The sequence below is a fragment of the Cetorhinus maximus genome, chromosome 12 (genome assembly GCF_964194155.1).
Source record: "Cetorhinus maximus chromosome 12, sCetMax3.hap1.1, whole genome shotgun sequence".
Taxonomy (NCBI): Eukaryota; Metazoa; Chordata; class Chondrichthyes; order Lamniformes; family Cetorhinidae; genus Cetorhinus; species Cetorhinus maximus.
The window spans coordinates 78366346-78388912 of NC_135890.1; the positions used below are offsets into that span (position 1 = coordinate 78366346).

General features: G+C 46.6%; 1 protein-coding gene and 1 non-coding gene across 2 annotated transcripts in view; one reads left to right on the plus strand and one right to left on the minus strand.

Moving 5' to 3' along the window:
- Positions 1 to 16525, minus strand: part of LOC144687609 (solute carrier family 2, facilitated glucose transporter member 11-like) — a 76428-nt gene extending 59903 nt beyond the window's left edge. The window contains exon 1 of the mRNA XM_078553956.1: positions 16427 to 16525. Within this exon, the coding sequence (XP_078410082.1) occupies positions 16427 to 16450 (24 nt within the window). The 5' untranslated portion in view covers positions 16451 to 16525. The remainder of the gene's footprint in view (positions 1 to 16426) is intronic.
- Positions 10615 to 10744, plus strand: LOC144688156 (U8 small nucleolar RNA). The gene has a single exon (XR_013578357.1). It is a non-coding gene; the product is annotated as a U8 small nucleolar RNA (small nucleolar RNA).
- Positions 16526 to 22567: the final 6042 nt, after the last annotated feature.

Sequence of the window (22567 nt, forward strand, 5' to 3'; positions counted from 1 at the left end):
CTAGGTTTAAGAGGCCAGAGATGAGAAGCAACGGCTCAGTAACTATTGAGACCATTATCATCTCCTTCCTGTCAAATCACAGTATCAAAGCCCACACCTCAGGTAGTAAGTTGCTACTATTTCTCTCAGCTAACCTAGTCTTGGCTGAAACCTAACAAAACATACAACACAAGCAGATCCAATAACAACAAATTGCATTTAAATAGTGCCTTTACAGAATCACAGAATCACACAGTGTAGAAGAGGCCCTTCAGCCCATCGAGTCTGCACCGACACGTGAGAACACCTGACCTACCTACTTAATCCCATTTACCAGCACTTGGCCCATAGCCTTGAATGTTATGAAGTGCCAAGTGCTCAATGTAGAAAAAGCCCCAGCACTTCCAGTATAACCTGTTCTTGCTTTAGATTTACAGAATCTCTGGTTTTCAGATTGTTCAGGGAGGTGAGAGTGACTGTCCTTGATCAGGACAGCGTTTGACCAAGGGGCCCTAGCAAACTTGAAGTCAATAGGAATTGGGGGTAAATCCATCGCTGAGTGGATTTGTTCCTAGCACAGAGAAAGATGATTGTGGTTGTTGGAGGGCAATCATCTCAGCCTTAAGACATCACTGCAGGAGTTCCTCAGGGTAGTGTCTTAGGCCCAACCATCTTCAGCTGCTTTATCAGTGACATTCTTGTCAACATGTGGTCAGAAGTGGGGATGCTCACTGATGATGGCACAGTGTTCGGTACCATCTGCAACTCCTGAGATAATGGAGCCATTCATGCCTGCATGAAGTGAGATCTAGACGACACTCAGGCTTGGGCTGATACGTGGCAAGTAACATTCCCACCAGGCAGGTTCTAGGCAATGACAATTTCCAATAAAAGAAAGAAACATTTGCATTTATATGCCACTGTTCACAACCAAAGACTGTCCCAAAGTACTTTAGTCAATGAAGTACTTAGGAAGTGTAGTTACCGTGGCAGCCAATTTGCACACAGCAAGCTCCCACAAACAACAAATGCCCAAAATTCTGATGTTGATTGAGGGTTAAATATTGACTAATATACCAGGGATGACACGCCTGCCCTTCATCAAAATAATACAAAGGGATCTTTTACGTCCATCTGAGAAGGCAGGCAATGCCTCGGTTTGACATCTCATCCGAAAGACACCACCTCCAATGGGGCAGCATTCTTCAGTACTAGTAAGTAGAAATTTGATTTTTGTGCTGAAGTCCAATGGGGCTGGATTTTACACTTCCCTGCCAGCGGATTTGAAGGTGGGGCACTTATAAAACCCAGTGCATGGCCTCCCCACCACCTACCGCCTAGCCCCAACCTGCATGAAATTTTACAGGAAGGCATTAGGTGGCTCACCCACACTTGAGCCTACTGAGGCCCTTAAGTGGCTAATTAGTGGAAACTTAAGGACCTCATTCCACCCCCGCCACTATTCTACCCACGGCAGAGGGAGGCCTATGCCACATGGAAAGTCCGGCACCTTTAGCTGCACAGGCTGGTGCCGGACAACAGAGGTGGTGGAACCTCCTTTGCAGGTCCCCTGTGCCCACCAGAGGCTCTCTCCCAACCTTCAAGATCACACTTCCCCCTTTACCCGCACCCCATGGCCTCTCAAACCCAGCTGCCCACCCTCCTCACACCTCTCACCGGGGCCTGCCAGCCTGACACTGGCAAAATTCCAAGCCCCCCTCACTTCCTTTGGTGTCCGGTTAAGCGATGATCTACATTGGGGATTGCCAAGCAGGAGCAGTGGCCACTGCTGGGAGAGAGCTGCTGGCCATCCGATTGGCTGGCTGCTCTCAAAGGCTGGGCTTCCTGCCCCTGGGATGAGGAAATCCTGCCTCCAGCCTATTAATGCGCAATTGGCTGTTAAATGACAGGAGGACAGCCATTTCTTTTCTGGGCAGACTCCCCAAAAACTTTTCAGCTGGCAGGGCAGGGACCATGGTGTCCCATAAAATCCAGCCCATGAAGTGGGACTTGAACTCACAACCTACTGACTGAGGTGAGAGTGCTACCAATTCACCCAAAGCTGAAAAGAGAGTCTATGCACCTCCCCTTGACATTTAATGACATTACAATCCCCAGCCATTAAAAATCCTGGGGGTCATCATCAACCAAAAACTCAACTGGACCAGCCACATATAAACTGTGGCTACCAGAACAGTTCAAAGGCTGGGTATTGTTATGATCTCTGTGGAGACTGTTAACGTTTAAAGAAAAATTCAAATACCCAGTGGTTAACTGAAAGAGCTATGCCACAAGATTTCACAGTTTTAAACTAAAACAAACTTTACTGTCTAAAAAGAATTAAAGCAAGCACTACCAATTTAACACTATGCTATAAATATAGTTCTATTTTTTGTTCTGCCCAAGAGTTCCCTTACACTTTACAAGAATCTTGTTGGTACATTCACTTCTTCTGGGACCAACCCAAGGTCTGCCACCACTCTCAGAAATTCACCTTGCTTTCTCCTCAGTGTTCCAGGTAGTCTCTATTGTATGAGGTTTCTTGGGATCCGTCCACTAGCATCTGGCTAGGTGATCCTCAGGCTATTCTTCAAGACCTCAAAACTGGACTCCCAAGCTCAAACATGGGCCTCACTGCCTTTTTGCTTAGTGATGTGAACATCAGGAACACACCTGGTTCCTCATGGTCTCCATGCTCCTTGTCCTGGCTTTGGACAGAAGCAGACTGCTTTCTCCCTGTCTGTTCCCAAGCTAACTGCCTTTCACTTTGAGGGTTACTGTAGATTTCTTCCCCAAGCTCTAAGCTAGGCAATCTTCTAGCCCCTTTTCCTTCCATGAACTATGTCTTCAAAAGGAGCGCAAGCACTCACCCACATCCATTTGGTGAACTTAGCATCTTCTCTGCTCAATTTCTTTTTTCCCCCTGACTTTCAGTTTCCCCCCTGGCTTTCAGTGAGCTGCAATCTACATAAGAATAGAGCTACAACTGTCTCTGCCTATGACATTCCTGGGTTCATAGGCTTCCCCTATCCCCTTCCCCATTGCAACAAGGAAATGGGTCTCAGGAGATTCATAGGCCTAAATTTTACCCTCGGGTTGCGCCAGAGGTCGGCACGGCCAGAAGCGGATGTAAAACCTGCTCCCAGCCAAGATTGCGCTGTGAATGTGATCTTACGCAGGGTGGCCAATTAAGGCCCAGCGTGAAACACGACTGCCACATGTGTCCTCCATGCGCGGGGGCAGGAACGCATCGGGTGCCAGGTCCAACGGGGACCCGGCAAGGTATTCGAAAAACAAAAGAGGCAGCTCCCTGAAGGCTGCCAGGAGTTGTGGGAGAGGCTGAGGGAGCTGTCGGGAGGCTGCTCAAGAAGTGTCCTGGTGTACAGACATGGCCTCTGCATCTGGAAGTCATGGAATGCAGGAGGGCAACTTGGGTGGGCACACTGCCCTCCCCCCCAGTTTCTCAGATGAGTGCCTGGGAGTGCTTGTGAAGGAGGTCAGTGCCAGGCGGCACGTTTTAATGCCCAGAGATGGCAAGAGAAGGCCGCCCCACCTGACCAAGAAGGTCTGGACAGAGGATCCCGCCCCAGGTTAGCGGGCATGATGTGGTGCGCTGCATGTGGCTTTAGTGCCACAAGAGGTTCAATGATCTGCTGCGATCAGCAAGGGTAAGCGCAGAAATGGAATGGGCCAGTGAGAGAACTTTAGTCAGGTGCCCATTGCTTGGAATGTTCAACTGTCTAAGAGTATGTCTGCAAATGGCACTGAAACCTGCCCTGCAAGGCTGGGATGTCAGCACAACTGGCCTCAGTGCATTGCAGAGTGAGATGTGCCACAGTTACACAGTCTGCCTGATGCCCGGATGGGAACCAGGAAAGAACTTCAGGGAGACGAAGCAATAGTGAGGCTATTTTTCCCTGTCAGGGGAAGAGTAGTCATAATGCTGTGGAGTGCTGCAGAACAGGTGGAGAAGTGCCAAATCTGTACTTTCTCATGAAGCACGAGAGTGATGTACCGGAGCTTGAATACCACGGGCCAGCTCACTCCCCCAGTCACGGTGAGGTGGGGGTCTCGGATGAAGGTAAGAGTACAGGTGACAGATGTGTGAGCGGTGGGCACTGGAAACATAATGGGCTCCTCTCGCCAGAAACTGAACTGTCGTAGCCAGAGAGCCCATTGAAGCTCCAATGCAGATGACGCCATGCAGCAGGTCTCCACTGTCTCCTCAGCCCGCCCAGGCATAGTGACTTTGATGATTGAATGTATTGATCTTTTGCCTTCCTCCTCTCAGATGCACCATCCGCAGGAGACACTGGTGACCATGAGGACCTCTCACTGAGCTCTGGGGAAAACAGCACACCCGCACCAGTGTCACACTGTCTCTCAGAACCAGGCACCAGCGCAGATACTTACACGTTGGTGGGCATTAGGTATTCGGCTCCCCGGGTAATGCACAGTGGTGAGAGCACATCAAACTCACATGAGGAGCTGGCAGAGGCAGAGGGTCTCAGAGAGCTGACAGTGGGATCACAGCTAGAGACCAGGACCATGCTGCATCTGAGGCAGATGATGAGCCTCTGGAGTCGTCCATCAGGTGGCAGATGCTGGAAGTCCAGCAGGATGCATGGGGAGAACTGGCAGAGATCCATGAGGGTCTGCGTGCCATGGTCTCCGTCATGGAGGAGTCCATGCGGAGCATGAGTTCTGCGTTGACCCTTAACACCGAGCACGCAGCCTCCTCCATTGAGAGAGTAGCGACTCTCATCAAGAGGCAGCTTCAGGAGCAGATCCAGGGTTTCCTGGGGTTGCACTCGGACCTGCAAACCCTCACACAGGCAGCAACCTCTGGAGGTCACTGGCAGTGTAAGAGATGGACGAGGCACCTAGTCTCCCTGCTAGGTCCCCGTCTATCAATGGTGAGCAGGGAGGTGCAAACATACCTCAGGCTGGCAGACGAGCTGCCTGTCGTCTCTATGGGCTTCTCTCAAGGCGCTCTGGACGAGGGCACCAGCTCCTCTGCCCCTCTGCCAGTGTCTACTACATCTGATGATGCTGCGATGACTGAGGAGTGCCCAGCAATGGGGCTGGATGCACCCTCCCAGGAGGAGCCTACTCAGGCTCCAGCGGCCAGAGGACACCCGCCAAGATCATCAGGGCCACCAGGACAACAGAGTCAGCAGCTGCCTCCAACTCCACTGTCAGTGGGGGCGGGCGCCAAGACGCAGCACCCACAAACATAAGTTGAAGGTACCTTGAGCACAACAGGGGCATGTCACAGGTGAATTTTCTGCATTTTTTTTAACTCTTGTGTGATGGACACTTTGTTTATTCTTTGTTTGTTCATATTAAGAACCATAAACATTTATCTTACTTAAATGGGCTGAGCTGGCTGGATGGTTTGAATAGGTGCCAGATGCAGCACAGGCTTGTAAAAGCATGGCGTTGTGTGGTGCCGGCGTTAAGTGTTGGGTTCTCATTTATTGATTGTTAGCAAAGGAAACAATGCCACTGGCTTGACAAGGCATCGATGTCTTGGATACCTGGCTGAAGGTTCACTGGATCAAAGCATACCTGGTGTCCCTGCCTCCATGAATGTTCCTGTCCTCTGCCTCGAGGTCCTCATCCTGTGCCTCCCCAGGCTCTTCCTCTGAGCCATCACTTGAGTCATCCTCTGTAGCCTGTGGAGTTGCCTCACTTTCCTCAGCCTCCAGTGGGTCCTGTCTTGCCAGAGCCAGGTTGTGCAGGGTGCAGTGTGCGATGACTATGAGGGAGACACACTCTGGAAGATACTGCAATGCTCACCTTGACCAGTCCAGACATCTGAAGACATCTTCAGAGGCCCAATGGCCCTCTCCTCTAACACCCTTGTGGAGGCATGACTCCTGTTGTATCTCTCCTCGGTCTCAGTTCTTGGGTGACGGAGTGGAGTCATCAGCCGCCTCTTCAAGGGATAGCCCTAGTCAACCAGAAGCCATCCAACTACTCGTGCAGGAGCTACAAACAGCCTTGGTGCCTGTGAATGCCGCAAGACGTAAGCATCGTGTGAGCTCCCAGGGTAACGGGCACAAACTTGGAGAATCTGTGTCCTGTCGTCACAGGTGATCTGTGTCTAAAGATAGCATCAGTCATGAGCTTGACACAACTGTGTTCAGCTGATTGAGAAACGCCACACAGATCCCCCGCTGAGCCCTGAAAAGAACCAGGGGTATAGAAATTGAAGGCCATTGTGACTTTGTTATGGCATGGCTGATAGTAAATGCTGAGTTGTTCAAATCCCAAAGGGAAACTTGAAACAACTGCCGCAACTTATTTTGCAATTTGTATAAATGTTGAGATGCATGTCCTGAATTCAGTAGTAATAAGATCACCAAGTCTTATAGCTTTTACAAAACTAGATTAAACATTTATTAATAGAAGAAATGACTTTAAATACATACATAGATCTACAAATTATTACTATGATAATTCCTAAATCCCCTACTTAATCTGACTCCCAGTCACACTTTCGTTAAGGCAATAGTAAGACACATAGGGCAGAATTTTGCCGTTGGTGAGCAGGGGGTGGGGCCCGCTCGCCGACGCATAAAATGACACGGGATGACGTCGGGTGGAACCCCCAACGTCATCCTGCCCCATTTAAATTTTCAGGAAAGTGGGGATGCAGCAAAATCAGCTGCGGGCCCGCCGACCTGTCAATGGCCAATTGAGGCCATTGACAGGATCCTTTAACCAATTGAAGGACCTGCCCGTCCAACCTTAAGGTTGGTGGGCAGGCCAGGAGCCCCAGTGGCAAATAGAGAAAACATGAAACCTCATCCAGCAGCAGGATGAGGTTTCATGCAGGGTTTTAAAAATTTTAATAAAGTTATTCTGTAAATTATGAACATGTCCCAACTCATGCGACATTGTCACATGAAGGGGACATGTAAGGGATTTTTTTTTCTCTATTTTTAATATTTTTCAAAGTCCAGGCGAAGCCGCTGAGGCTGCACTTAGCCTCAGGGAGATGTGCGCTCTTTCATGCGCATGCGCAAAAGAGCGCACTCTCACTTTTAGGGACTCCCCCCGCCCGCACAGGGGGCGCATAGTGCTTCCTGCTGGATGTCATGCTGGGCGGGCCTTAATTGGCCGCCCACATAAAATGGCAGTGCGGCCCGCCCGCTCGACAGGCAGAAAATTCTGCCCATAGATTTTAAAAGACCCAGGCAAAGTGAACAATACCCTGAACAGTAGAATTCAAAGTCAATTCTCTTAACTTCAGTCCCTGGAGGCAGCAGTTTGGTACATACAGGCTGAAGGCGTTTCACACTTGTTGAATCTTAGACTGCCTTCCCTCCTTTATACATATTTTCCCCTTAAATACCCATTGTTTCACTATGTCTTTGGACTTTACCTTCCTGATAATAAAAATCTCTCATAGCACTAAGTTTTACCAGTAATCTTTGGGAAAAATAAACACACTCTTTCTAAACTTGACCTGGCTAGATGACACATTTCACTCCCTCTTTTGAAAACGATCTAATCTGGTTTATTTAAAGATGCAAATGTTCCATGACGCCTATGTTTCTAAACTTCCCCCATGTTTACCTAATTAACATTTCAAACCTAACTTCTCTTCTTACATCAAAGCACCCAGACTAGCTGCCTCTAATTCAATTAAGTCTCACACACAGAGACACACACATAGACACATCTCACTATTACTCTATTTTACAATAAATTCCAATAACGCTATAGAAATTATTATATCTTCCTGACATCCCCTCAGTATTGAAAAATGAACCGTCATAATTTAAAAAGATGGCTTCATTTTTATTAGCCCACCTTATACCATCTCCTACACTTATCTATATACTTACACTATTACATTACCAGATGTATGCATTAACATAACAATATATACACAAATCTTTGGTATCAACAGAAATCATTTCAGTTCAGCGTCCAGGTTTTAAATGTCCGATTTTCCCTTTGCGCTGCAAACTCTTGATAAAACATCTACAATCAGATTTTCTCACCCAGCTACATGAACAACCTGTAGATTAAATGGCTGCAGTAATAAACTGTGTTGAATAGTCTTGCACTTCTGTCTCGAAGTTTGTCCAGAAACTTTAGGGGATTGTGGCCTGTATAAAGAATTGTTTCTGATGAATTGTTTGCCGTATGAATTTCAAAATGCTGCAATGCTAACACCAAACCCAATGTCTCCTTTTCAATCATTGAATATCTCCTCTGTTTTGCATTTAACTTCCATGAAAAATACCCAATCGGCTTTCAATTCCAGTGTCATCTTCTTGTAACAGTGCAGCCCCAATGCCTATATCACTTTCATCAAAGACCAATTTAAATTGCCTGGCGTAACTGGGTACTGTCAAACTGGTGCCATAGTTAATACAGTTTTCAAATTATCAAATGTCTTCTGACACTCCTATGTCCATTAAAACGTATTGTTCTTTTTTAATAGGTCGCAGGGGGTGGCAGGGTTTCCAGAGATCAAGAGGGTGGGGGGTGGGGGCAGGGTGGGTCTGGAGGTCATGGTGGGGTGGGGGGTCTGGAAGTCGGTGGGTGATCGGGGTCCTGAGGTCAGGAGGGGAGATCCAGAAGTCAGGGGGTGGGGGGGGTCCGGAGGCCGGGGGAGTGGGGAGGGGTCCGGTGGCCGGGTGTTCCAGAAGTCGGAGGGTGGTCCGTGGGTGGGGGCTTCTGGAGGTTGGAAGGGGGTCCGAGGTCGAGGGGGGGTTCGGACGTCGGGGGGTTGCTGGGGGGTTTTAATTCTTCTAAATTTTTCTGGGTAACTATTGGTATAATCCTGGCAGAACCATCTGAAGTTTGTGATTTAAATTGCATTTCTGGATGGTTCCCAGCACAGCACAGTTGTCCAGAGGAAGTTAGCGCTTCTAGGCAATTGCCATGCAAACCCATGCCTGGGGACTTGCCAGAAGGATTCACCAGAGCACCTTTCGGGTACCCCCCAGATCTGACACTGGGGAGGATGGAAGTTGCGGGCCATCATGTATAGCTACATCTGTCCTCCCCAACATATTCCCACAAATAGCTTTGTGTGACTGCAATAGCTTTTCCAAATCACTTTGACACTTGTATGGAAGGTAATTCAATATTACATTTATATTTTCAAGTACCCCCTCATTATTAAATTTGATTGGAGGAAAATCAATTTCAGAGTCCTGTATTTCTACTTCTTTCTCATTATCTACGACCACTAACACTTCCTTTTGGTCCTCTTCCCTGTCAAAACATGTTTAAGCATATTTACATGACACACCCTCTGCTTCTTTCTTCTATCTGGAGTATTTATTAAATAATTTACTTTACTCATTTCTTTTCAATCCTGTAAGGCCCACTAAACCTTACCTTTAATGAGTCACCCAGTACAGTAATAGAACTAGCACTTTCTCTTCAGCAGCAAAATTCTGAGCTATAGCTTTCTGCTTTCACTTCCATCACTTGCTGTGAAATCTTTAAATGTCCCTTAGCCAACTCATATGCTCTATCCAATCTTTCTCTGAAGTTTGATATGTAATCCAGGAGAGTAGTTTCTGAATTTTGGCCCACCAATTTCTCATAAATCAATTTTGGTGGTCCCCTTACCTCATGACCATAAACTAGTTCAAAAGGACTAAACCAGTCAATGCATTAGGAGCGTCCCTAATAGCAAATAACAAGAATGGAATTCCTGTATCCTAATTCTGTGGATAATCCTGACTGTACGCTCTCATCATAGTTTTAAGAGTTTGATGCCATCTTTCCAAAGTCCCTTGTGACTCAGGATGATAAACTGTTGACTTAAACTGTTTTATCCCCAAACTGTTCATTACTTCCTTAAACAGTTGTGACACGAAATTTGAACCCTGATCAGGTTGTATTTGCAAATCCTTTTTTTGTACTAACCTCTATCCTCCACTAACCTCCTTGAGTTAAACACTTCAGCTGAATTGTCCTCTGCCTCATCTTCCTGAACAATGTTATCAAACACTGTGCCAGCTATTTGCACTTCACTGCCTTCTTCCTGCCTTTGAACTGCCTGTCCTTCCTGTTTTTCTTGTTTCAAACTATGAGCCTGTGGTTTTGATATCACACAATCTGCAGGCTGCTCAGCTACCTTAGGCATCACCCACATTTGTGATCCAGCTATATCATTACCTAAAATAAATTGAACCCCTGCAATGGGCAATTTTTCCACTACTCAACAGTCACTTCGCCTGTTGTCCACTTACTCTCTCAATTTACCTTTCACAAGGGAATAGGTTTAGCATCCCCATGAACCCCACTTATTAACACCTGTTCCTGCAATACTCCCTCTGAACAACAAACATCACTATCTCACAAGATTAAGGATTGACTAGCCCTGTGTCTCTTAAAATGTTAACATCTTTACCTACTCCACCCTATACACATGGAAAGACTTTCCCTTCACATACAAAACCTCTAAACATTTCTGCAACCTGCTCTGCTGAATTCTCTTGGGTAAATTGTGAACACATTCCCACTTCTTTACCTATCACTGATTCTCCCTGTTTTACCTGTACACAAACCATTGCTTTTGCCTGTGCCTGAACCTCAGAACCCACAGTACTCTTACTTCCAGTGCTTTTCTGTACCCCTATAATTCCAACAGAATCGTCAGTGAGATATATCCTTACCTGTTACTCCTTCTGGAGTTACAGAAAATGATGAATGGACAATATGAGCCGGTGATTAACTAGCTCCCACCCCTGAGGAACTAACAACCCTTCATGGTCATTCTGATTTTTACTGATGATCTGTTTTTAGTCAATAAGGAAAGAGCTATAATTCCAACAGATTTCCCTGCAATTTCCAGCACACTGACCTCATGTGTCCAATTTTATTACAATGAAAACACCTCAATTTTCAAATGTCACTTCTACCTTCAGCACTTTCCTTTCAATTCTGAGAAAAAACTTCCTGCAAATTTCCACCTACTCCTCTTCCCTAACTACCCACCTTCCTTTCACCTTCCCACTTTCTATCCTTTTCTGATTTGAAAGGGTAACAAAAAAAGGTTTAGCTCTATGAACTAACTCATAATCATTAGCTATCTCTGCTGCTTGTCTTACAGTTTGAACCCTCTGTTGCTTCACATGAGTTCTCACTACCGAAGGAATTGAATCTTTAAATTCTTCCAAAAGAATTATTTCTCTAAGAGCTGCATATGTTATCTCCATCTTTAATGCATGTATGCACAGGTCAAAATTACTTTGTTTTACTCTCTCAAACTCAGTATAAGTTTGCCCAGGCTGTTTTCTCATATTCCTAAATTTCTGCCTGTATGCTTCAGGAACCAACTCATATGTGCTCAAAATAGCCTTTTTTACCACATCATAGTTCACTGACATTTCTTCTGACAGTGAAGCATATACCTCATGTGCTCTACCCACCAACCTGGATTGTTACAACAATGTCCAGTTTTCTTGTGGCCATTTCATCTGTTTAGCCATCTTCTCAAATGAAATAAAGAATATTTCAACATCCCTTTCCTCAAACTTTGGAAGAACTTGTACAAATTTAACCATCTCCCCACTGGGTTCCGGTCTGGAAATAAGCCTTCTTCACCTACTGGTATCTTTTTTTAACTGCCTGCATTTTAAGCTGGAACTCTCTCTCTCTCTTTTTCTCTTTCCACCTTTTCTAACTTCACCATTTCTAATTCCCTTTCTTGTTTTCTTTCTCTCTCCTGCCTTTCTGCTTGTTCCTTTTGAAATGCTCTTCCTTTTTCTTTTTCTTCTGCCTCTAACTGAAGTTTTTTTCATTTCCTTTGCTTGTTCAAATTCAAGCCTCTTCATTTCTAACTAAAGTCTCACTACCTTCAGCTGTGACTCACTAGAGTCAAGCATCACCTCCAACTTTAAATACTGTGTTATACCTTCAATGATATCTGCTTTCTTCACCCCTGCAGGTAACCCCAATTGTAATTTATCCACCTATTCCAGTAACTTAACTTTAGTTACCTTTTGCAAACCATCCAAAGTTATAACTTCAACTCCCAGTCAATTCTGAGCAACTGCCAAAACCATATTGCATTCTCACTACTTCAAAAAACCTCACACCAACTCCTGAATTCAAAGTGCTTCTCATACTCATAACCTTGAGATTTACCAACTCCAAACCAATCAAGGAATTTCAAATATATCCTGCAAAGTGCCCCCAGTTTTTGTTATGGCGCAGCTGATGGTAAATGCTGTGTTGTTCAAATCCCAAAGGGAAACTTGAAACAACTGCCACAACTTGTTTTGCAATTTGTATAAATGTTGCCCAGAATTCAGTAGTAATAAGACCACCAAGTTTTATAGGTTTTTACAAAACTAGATTAAACACTTATTAATAGAAGAAATGACTCTAAACACATACATAGATCTACAAAGCGCTACTATGATAACTTCTAAATCCCCTGCTTAATCTGACTCCCAGTTACACTTTCATTGAGGCAACAGTCAGACACATTAGGCAGAAATTTTCGCTTGGCGGGCATGCGCCCGACCCGCTCGAGCGTGAAATGAAGCGCACTGATGTCGGCTGAGTGTGGCGACGTCAACGTGCAGTCGCGCGATAGTTCAGATGGTGGGCATGCTGCACCCACCGACAATTAAAAAACCTGTTGAGGCCATTAAGTAATCAATTAACTTAAATTTTTCACTGCCCGTCCAACCTAACGGCTGACAGGCAGGCGAAAAGGCCAAGCTGCCTTTGCATTTTTTTGGAAACCTCATCCATGGGCAAGACAAGGTTTCCAAAAGCAAATAAATATATAATTAAAGTTTTAAAATTGAACTAATAACATGTTCCTGCTCATGTGACAGAGTAACAAGTGGGGACATGTTTTATTACATTTTTATTTTCTTCATTTCCTTTTTTAGGCAATGCTTCATCTCCCTGAGGCAGCTCTATGCCTCAGAGAAATTATGAAGCACTCACTCGGCGCATGCATGGAATTTGCGCTCGGCCTGCTCGCCCTCCACTCTCCCCACCACACCCCCTGCACAGTGCTGAGCGCTGCCGCTCGCTTACCACGCTGGGCGGGCCTTAATTGGCTCACCAGCATGAAATCGCGGCCCGGTCCCAATTGTGGTTGGCAGTCAGCTTCTCGACTGCCCCCGCTGAACCCACCCACCAAGGGCAAATTTCTGCCTATAGATTTTAAAATACTCAGGCAAAATGAACGATACCCTGAACAGTAGGATTCAAAGTGAGTTCTCTTAGCTTCAGTCCCTGGAGGCAGCAGTTTGGTACATACAGGCTGAAGGCGTTTCACACTTGTTGAATCTTAGACTGCCTTCCCTCCTTTATACATATTTTCCACTTTGAATGCAATTACACATTGGGCAGAATTTTCCCCTCATCGGTGGGGGGAAGTTTAGGAGCAGGCATGTGGAGGCGCTCCTCCAATCAGCACCCCTGATCAGGGTACGCCGCCATTTTACATGGGCAGGCCAATTAAGGCCCGCCCAGCGTGACCTCCGTAAGGAAGCACTATGCGCTCCCTGTGCAGCGGGGGGGTGGGGATCCCTGAGCCGAGAGTGCGCTCTTTCACACATGCACACGAAAGAGCGCACTCAACTCCCTGAGGCTAAGTGCTGCCTCAGGGAGATGGGCCCCTGTCTGAAAAAATTTTAAAAACACAAGAGATAAATTTCCCTGACATGTCCCCTCATGTGACACTGTCACATGAGTTGGGACATGTCCATTATTGACACTTTTATTAAAAATTTTAAAACCTACATGAAACCTCATCCCGCCTGTGGATGAGGTTTCATGCTTTTTCTTACGCCCGCCAGGGCTCCTGGCCTGCCCGCCAACCTTAAGGTTGGACGGGCAGGTCCATTAATTACTTTAACTACCTTGTCAATGGCCTCAATTGGCCATTGACATGTCGGTGAGCGCACAGCTGATTCTGCTGAGCCCCTGCCAACCTGAAAATTGAAATGTGGCGGGGTGATGTCGAGAGTTCCGCCCAACATCATCCCGCGTTGGTGAGCGGGCCCCGCCCCCCCGCTCGCTGACCGGGAAATCCTGGCCATCGTTTCACTATTTCTTTGGACTTTACCTTCCTGCGAATGAAAAATCTCTCATAGCGCTAAGTTTTACCAGTAATCTTTGGGAAAAATAAACACACTCTTTCTAAACTTGACCTGGCTGGGTGACAAATTTCACTCTCTCTTTTGAAAACAATCTAGTCTTGTTTATTTAAAAATGCAAATGTTCCCATGACGCCTATGTTTCTAAACGTCCCCCATGTTTACCATGTTTACCTAATTGCAATAACATTATGGAAATTATTATATCTTCCTGACACCTTCAAAGCCACTGGCATGGGGTGTCCGTCCATGCAGTTGGAGGTGATTTCTGGACCAATCATGTGACATATTGCTGTCACTGTGTCCCTGGAGAGATGGAGCCTCCTGTGGCACTGGACTTCGGACATCTGGAGGTAGTTGGAGCGCTGCCTGAACACTCCAGCCGCTGGGTAGTGGCATCTTCAATGTTCCCTCCTGCCTTGGCCTCCCTGCTGACCCAGCACCAACTGAGCCCGTGCCTCTCCCTTTAAAGATCTGTCCCTGGGATGCTGCCCATGCCCACCTGGCCTCCTCTCCCTCCTGCCCATCCCTTCCTCTTCAGAGGAAGTTCCACCAGTGGAATACACTATCCCGATTAGATGGGATGCAGAGGAGCAGTGCCTTGAAAATGAAGGAGCTCTGAGCTGCAATACTCAGGGGAACCTTCCAGGGAAGAAGAAGACCTGAGATGCTGAAAGGCAAGCTGGACAATCAAACGAGATGCCTAGAAACTCTGGGACAGCTCTGTTCTCACACAGCAAGGGACTGGCAATGACAGAGAAAGTGCTGCTGCTCCCGGGGCTTTTTATCCCACCCGTGGATAAGGAAATGATAAAAACGTGAAATTCACCCACCAGTTCTGCCCATGCGATGAGCTAAACATCGCAACGTAAAATTGCTGACAATTGACTTTTTAATGGCCTTAATTGTCTCTTTAATTCTTGGCGGGTGCTGCTCCGAATCCTGCGCACAGCTGCCGACCTCAATATTGCGCGCGTGCGTGATGACGTCGGGACGCATGCCCAACGTCTTTTTGGGCTATTTTATGAGTGTTCAGGTCGGGTGCGCCTCCGACCTCAGAATGGAAAGTTCAGGCCATAGCCTTTTGATTATGGACATAGCTACAGCTGTGATGGTCCTCAAATGTAAATATTGGTCACCTCCCTTTCAGTATCAAAATTTGAATCTTCCCTCTGATCCTTACTACCACCCAGATTTTACAGTCAGGTAGACTCCAACACAGATAACATGATCCCTCTCATTTATCCTAAATTCCTAAATTTAAAGATGAAGTCCCAAACTATAGCTCTCTTACAAATCAAAAGATACAGCCCTAAAACATAATAATCATATAAACTTCACCATTGTAACAGTATTTTGTAATGAGTAACTCAAGTCATGACTCTGCAAAGCCTTTTCACCACCGATAAGGCATAATTCAGAATGGGATATATGCTCCACTTGTCCATCTGAGTGGGGCTCCAACAAGAAGCACAACCATCCAGGACAAAGCAGACAGTTTGATTGGCACCCCATCCACCGCTGTAAACATTCACTTCTTCCAGCACCCTGGCTGCTGTGTGTACCAAACACAGGATACACGGCAGTGACTCAGCAAGGCTCCTTCAACAGCACCTCCCAAACCTGCAACTTCTAGCACTTACAAGGGCAAGAACAGTCAGCAGATGGAAACACCAATGCCTTCAAGTTCTTCTAAATCACACAGCATCCAGACTTAGAAATAGATCATCGGTGCTGAGTCAAAATTCTGGAACTACCTACCTAAAATTACTGAGAGTACATGCAGCACAAAGAATGCAGTCCTGCAAAATGCCAGCACACCACTATCTTGGGGGCACTTAGGAATCAGCAATAAATTATCTCATTAACAATGACATGCCTTGTGAAGGATTTTTTTTCAAAAATTGTAATGTTGCTTTGCTTAATTTTAACTTGTTTTGTTCGAACGCCTGAATCCTTTCATTTTGTGACACAACACATTGAATATCCACAGTGAACATAATCCCTGAAAATTCAGGTTACTTGAGTTCTTTATGCCAACATGTAGCATTTTGAAGGTGAACTTACCAGAATCAACCACCATGTTATCTGAAACCTCCCTTGATCAGAACTGGGAGGTTAATTCAAAAGTTGCCAACCTTCACTCAATTTACAGATATTTAGGTCAATGTTTTTGGCTATCCAATATTACAGCAAATAACCTAATCCAGCCCTGAGGAGGGTCTGAGTTTGCCAGGAACATTGGATCTATTGTCCAGAAGAAATTTTGCTGATTCAAAACTAAAAATATTGTGTAATTTTACTCTTTCAACTAAAGAAAAGAACATTTAAACCCTCACCAACTTCTTCAGTGCCTGCGCCATCGGGATCCTTGAGTCTGTCAGTTACTGCTGTAAGTTACGTTGATACTTGCCAATCCATCCAGTGTTATTTAAAATGTTACGCACTCACACATTCCAAGAACACATGACAAAAGCCCAATTAAATGATAACTTGTTGCCCATTCATTCACACACAGTTGACTCATTAATTATTTTTCACTTGTTTCTTCTTCCATGCAATAACACTAAAGTTACCCATTTACAACTAGTCATTGGATTCTCACTAGTTAACTATAGAATATTGACTGCATCTACATCCGCTGGCCCGAGGAGCTCAGGCCTATCACCTGAATTTTTCCGTCGGCGAGCAGGGGATGGGGCCCGCTCACCGACGCGAAAATGACGCGGGATGATGTCAGGAGGAACCCCCGACAACATCCCACCCTATTTAAATATTCAGGAAGGCGGGGGGCACAGCGCGATCAGCTGTCCACCGGCCAACCTGTCAATGGCCAATTGCGGCCATTGACAGGATAATTAAAACAATCAAAGGCCCTGCCTGTCCAACCTTAAGGCTGGCGGGCAGGTCAGGAGCCCCGGCGGGCTTCTGAAGAAACATGAAACCTCATCCACTGGCGGGACGAGGTTTCATGTTGGTTTTAAAAAAGTTTATTAAAGTTTTTGTGAAATTTATTAACATATCCCATCTCGTGTGACATTGTCATATGAGGGGGACATGTTAATGACTTTTTAATTTTTCTATTTTTAAAGTTTGAAAACCTTTCAGCGATCTCCCTGAGATACCATTTAGCCTCAGGGAGATGTGTGCTGTTTCGTGCGCATGCGTGAAAGAGCGCACTCTCGCATTTGGGGAATCCCACCCCCCCGCCCCCCCCCCCCACCCGCATAGCGCTTCCCGCTGGGCGTCACGCTGGGCGGGCCTTAATTGGCCTGCCCACGTAAAATGGCGGCGGGGCCCGCTTCTGCGGCGGGGATCAGCTCCTGGCCCGCCGGAGGTTGGGTCGGGCCCATCCACCCGACAGGCAAAAAATTCAGCCCAATATTCCAGGTGTGGTCTCACCAAGGCCCTGTATAATTGCAGCAAGACATCCCTGCTCCTGTACTCGAATCCTCTCGCTATGAAGGCCAACATGCCATTTGCCTTCTTTACCGTCTGCTGCACCTGCATGCTTACCTTCAGCGACTGGTGTACGAGGACACCCAGGTCTCGTTGCACATTCCCCTCTCTCAATTTATAGCCATTCAGATAATAATCTGCCTTCCTGTTTTTGCTACCAAAGTGGATAACCTCACATTTATCCACATTATACCGCACCTGCCATGCATTTGCCCACTCACTCAGCTTGTCCAAATCACACTGAAGCATCTCTGCATCCTCCTCACATCTCACTCTCCTACCCAGATTTGTGTCATCTGCAAATTTGGAGATATTACATTTAGTTCCCTCATCTAAATCATTAATATATATTGTGAATAGCTGGGGTCCCAGCACCAATCCCTGCGGTACCCCACTAGTCACTGCCTGCCATTCGGATAAAGACCCGTTTATTCCTACTCGTTGTTTCCTGTCTGCCAACCAGTTTTCTATCCATCTCAATACACTACCCCCAATCCCATGCGCTTTAATTTTACACGCCAATCTCTTATGTGGGACTTTGTCAAAAGCCTCATGAAAGTCCAAATTAACCACATCCACTGGCTTCCCCTCATCAACTCTACTAGTTACATTCTCAAAAAATCCCAGTAGATTTGTCAAGCATGGTTTCCCTTTCATAAATCCATGCTGACTCTGTCCAATTCTGCCACTGTTTTCCAAGTGCTCAGCTATTAAATCTTTTGTAATGGACTCTAGGATTTTCCCCACTACCGATGTCAGGCTGACTGGTCTATAATTCCGTTTTCTCTCTACCTCCCTTTTTAAATAGTGGGGTTACATTAGCTACCCTCCAATCTGTAGGAACTGTTCCAGAGTCTATAGAATCTCGGAAGATGACCACCAACGCATCCACTATTTCTAGGGCCACTTCCTTAAGTACTCTGGGATGTAGATTATCAAGCCCTGGGGATTTATCAGCCTTCAATCCCATCAATTTCCCCAACACCATTTCCCACTAATACTGATTTCTTTCAGTTCCTCCCTCTCACTAAACCCTGTGTTCCCCAACATTTCTGGTATGTTATTTGTGTCCTCCTTTGTGAAGACAGAACCAAAGTATGTATTTAGTTGGTCAGCCATTTCTTTGTTCCCCATTATAAATTCCCCTATTTCTGACTGTAAGAGACCTACATTTGTCTTCACCAATCTTTTTCTCTTCACATACCTATAGAAAGTTTTACAGTCAGTTTTTATGTTCCCCACAAGCTTACTCTTGTACTCTATTTTCCCCTTCTTAATCAATCCCTTGGTCCTCCTTTGCTGAATTCTAAAGTGCTCCCAATCCTCAGATCCTTTGTTTTTTTTTGGACAATTTGTATGCCCCTTCCTTGCTTCCTTACTATCTCTAATTTCCCTTGTAAGCCATGGTTTGGCCACCTTTCCTGTTTTACTTTTGCGCCAGACGGGAATAAACAATTGTTGCAGTTCACCCAGGCGCTCTTTGAATGTTTGCCATTGCCTATCCACCGTCATCCCTTTAAGTAACATTTCCCAATCCATCATAGCCAACTCGCATCTCATACCATTGTAGTTTCCTTTATTAAGATTCAGGACCCTAGTCTCAGAATCAACTACGTCACTCTCCATCTTGATGAAGAATTCTATCATATTATGGTCACTCATCCCCAAGGGGCCTCGCACAACTAGATTGCCAATTATTCATTTCTCATTTCACAATACCCAGTCTAGGATGGCCCGTTCTCTAGTTGGTTCCTGTATTGGTCCAGAAAACCATCCTGTATACACTCCAGGAATTCCTCCTCTACAGTATTATTACTAATTTGATTTGCCCAATCTATATGCAGATTAAAGTCACCCATAATTACAGATTACATTGCCTGAAACCAGAAATGTCTACTCATTGATAGCATCCAGGGTTGTTATGGACTATTAAATTTTCAATGTCCAAAAGCCAATGTAATTAATCACAGATAGGCAATACTTTCAAACAATTTGAATAAAAAAATGAATTTGAAGCAGCATCAGATCCCTGGCACATTAAGATTTGATGTATAAGCCACCATGACTGACCTCTAGTGTGGAGGGTTTACTTGGAAAATGCAAATGGCCCTCAGATCATTAAGTTATCCAGAGTTACTGATGTGCCCTTGTGGTGACACCAGTCCAATAGCTGAATGAAAGGTCTTGGGCAATTCATTTTAATGACTGAAGAATGGACAATGCTACTGGACCCCTCAGAAGGAGCTTGTGAAATGCACAGCAGAAGAATCTGGTGAGTTAAAGATTTTCAGTAACATGTTCTAAATGACCTTTGTATATACTTGCCACTTCTTCCCCAGACGTAAGAGCTTGTTATTTTAATGTCATTTATTGACAGGAATCAGAGCATTTCTTTCATCTCCACTGTTGGTTATTTTTGCAAAACTCTACTGGTAACAGTAGGCAACCATCTACAAATGTTTTTAATGAGGAACTTAGGTGGAGGATCAAGTTCCCAAGGGTAAGACAGGACAGCACCAAGGTTGAAAGGAGTAGGAGAGAAAATGAGGTAAATCAATTTTCCCTACTTGAGCCAGAGATGAATTATTTGTTTCATAAAGACATAAGAACAAATGGTCACTTTGCAAAAATCTATGGGTCTTTGTCCAACTGCAGTGGGGAGGATAAATATCAGCAAGGGGAAAAAAGAAACATGTAAAATCACTACCCTGGGGTAACACCAAATAAGTCATGGAACAAAATTTAGCAAAGTTAACAGGAAATGCGAAAAACTTTTCAAATATTTTTACCAGTGAGTTAAAATGTGCTATTCTTTAAAGATTTCTCCTCTCAGCTCCTGTTTAAAACCTCTATGTTCCCAGCCCATGGGCAGGATTTTGTCCTCAGCTCAGGAGCGGCCACAAAACCGACTGCCGCCCAGCGTGAAACACGACTCGTCACTGGCCGGGAAGGCCACCCCATGGCGACCTGGCAGCTGGTTTAAAAAAGGCCCAGGCAGCTCAGAAAGGCTGCTGGGGAAGAAACCTGTCTGCCGTTGTGAAGATAGACTTGAGTGCGGTTGCAAACGCCAAGCGGGAGGGCAGGTCAGGTGGTCACTCAACCTCCCGCTTTTCAGGTGAGTGCCTCGCTGTCCTCCTGGAGGAGGTGGCTGCCAGGGGGTACACCCTTGTCCCCAGAGATGGCAGGAGGAGGAAGAGGGCACCGTACCTCACCAAGATGGCATGGGAGGAGGTGGCAGCCCTGGTGAGCAGCCATGACGTGGTGCGGCACACATGGGTGCAGGTGCCAGAAGCCCTTCAATGACCTGCTGCGCTCAGAAAGGGTGAGTGCCGTGTTGGCATGGGTCAGCGTGCAGAAGTGTTAAGGTGTGGCCGCCACCCCCCACCTCCCCCCACTGCCATGGCCCTCAGGGGTGCTTGAGCCTGAGTGCCAACTGTCAGTGAAGCCAGAGCTGGCTAAGTGGGTGAGCCCTGGCTGCTTGGACTGATTGCCTTGTGGCTCGAGTGCCATGACTCGGATGTGCCCTGGGAGGTGTTCCTCAGCTGGGGTTGGCCAGGCTGCAATGGTGCTGCAGGTAGATAGTGGACAAATCAATGCTCCTCTGTTCTTCCAGGAGAAGCTGAGCCATAACCAACCGAGAGGGCAGGTACAGGCGGAAGCTCGCCCAACCGGCTGCTGCTGACTAGGTTCGAGCAAGATGCCCTGGAGCCAGCATGCTCTGCATGCAACTGGGCATGGAGAGGCGGGGGTGCCAGATGAAGGTAAAAGCGCAGTGCACAGAGGTGCAACCATTCTAGTGTAGCCTCCTCATTGATGTCAGCCTCGAACCTGGAGTCCCCATTCATCACTGAAAGATAATGGCACCGTGCTGCAGATCTCCATTGTCTCACCAGGGTGCCTAGCATGCACAGTGACAGTGTGATGACTTTAACTAATGACATGTCCTTCTCCCTTTTAAGATTGTCAGTAGGTGTCCGATCTGCAGACCCCGAAGGGCCACCCCGACACCGGAGGACCACCGGGCGTCATTGTCACCTGCGTCACACCCGCTCTCTGAAGCAGGCACCAGCACAGGAACCAGCACCTCGGTGGGCATTAGATCGGTGGCTAGTATCTCAGTGCACATTGGTGAGGGCACTTCACACTCGCTTGAGGTGCAGGTGGAGGTAGAGAGTGGCCAGTGCGCTGGCATTCGGAGGACTGCTGGGGTCCAGGACAATGCTCAGCCAAAGGCTGATGATGAGCCCCTGCAGTCGTCCATTAGGCAGCAGATGCTGGATGTCCAGCGGGATGTGCGGGAGGATCTGGCGGAGATCCAAGAGAGTCTGCGTGCCAAGGTCTCCATGATGGAGGAGTCCATTTGGAGCATGAGCACTGCATTGACCATCCTGGGCGAGCACGCTGCCTCCTCCATTGCGAGAGTGACGGCTTTCATGGAGAGGCAGCTCCAGGGGCAGAAAGAGGGGTTCCTGGGGTTGCATTCGGACCTGCAAGCCTTCACACAGACACTGACCTCAGATGGTCAGTGTCAGTGTGGGAGATGGATGAGGCACCCAGTTTCACAGCTAGGTGCCTGTCCAAGCAGGCAAGCAGGGAGGTCTACAGCAACCTCACGTTGGAGCACGAGCTACCGGCTGTCTCTGCGGGCTCCTCTCAGGGCGCTCTGGAAGATGCTAGCAGCTTCTCCAACCCTCTGCCAGTGACCATGGCATCTGATGAGGGGTGTGGCAACTGGGGAGATGCCAGCCATGGCACTGGCCACTCCCTCACAGGCAGAGCCAGCACGGGCACAACTGGCCAGACGATGACAGCCACGGTCATGAAGGCCAACAAGACAGCAGGGTCAGCAAGCTGTCACTAATGCGGGGGCCAGCAAGGAGGGAGCACCTAGATGTAGCACATGCAAACATAAGTTAAATGCGCCCATGAGCACAAGAGGGACAGGTCATGGGTGATTTTATGTTAATTTATGTTTAATTTATGTATACTGGTCTGGGAATGAAGACCAGAGAAGTTTACAT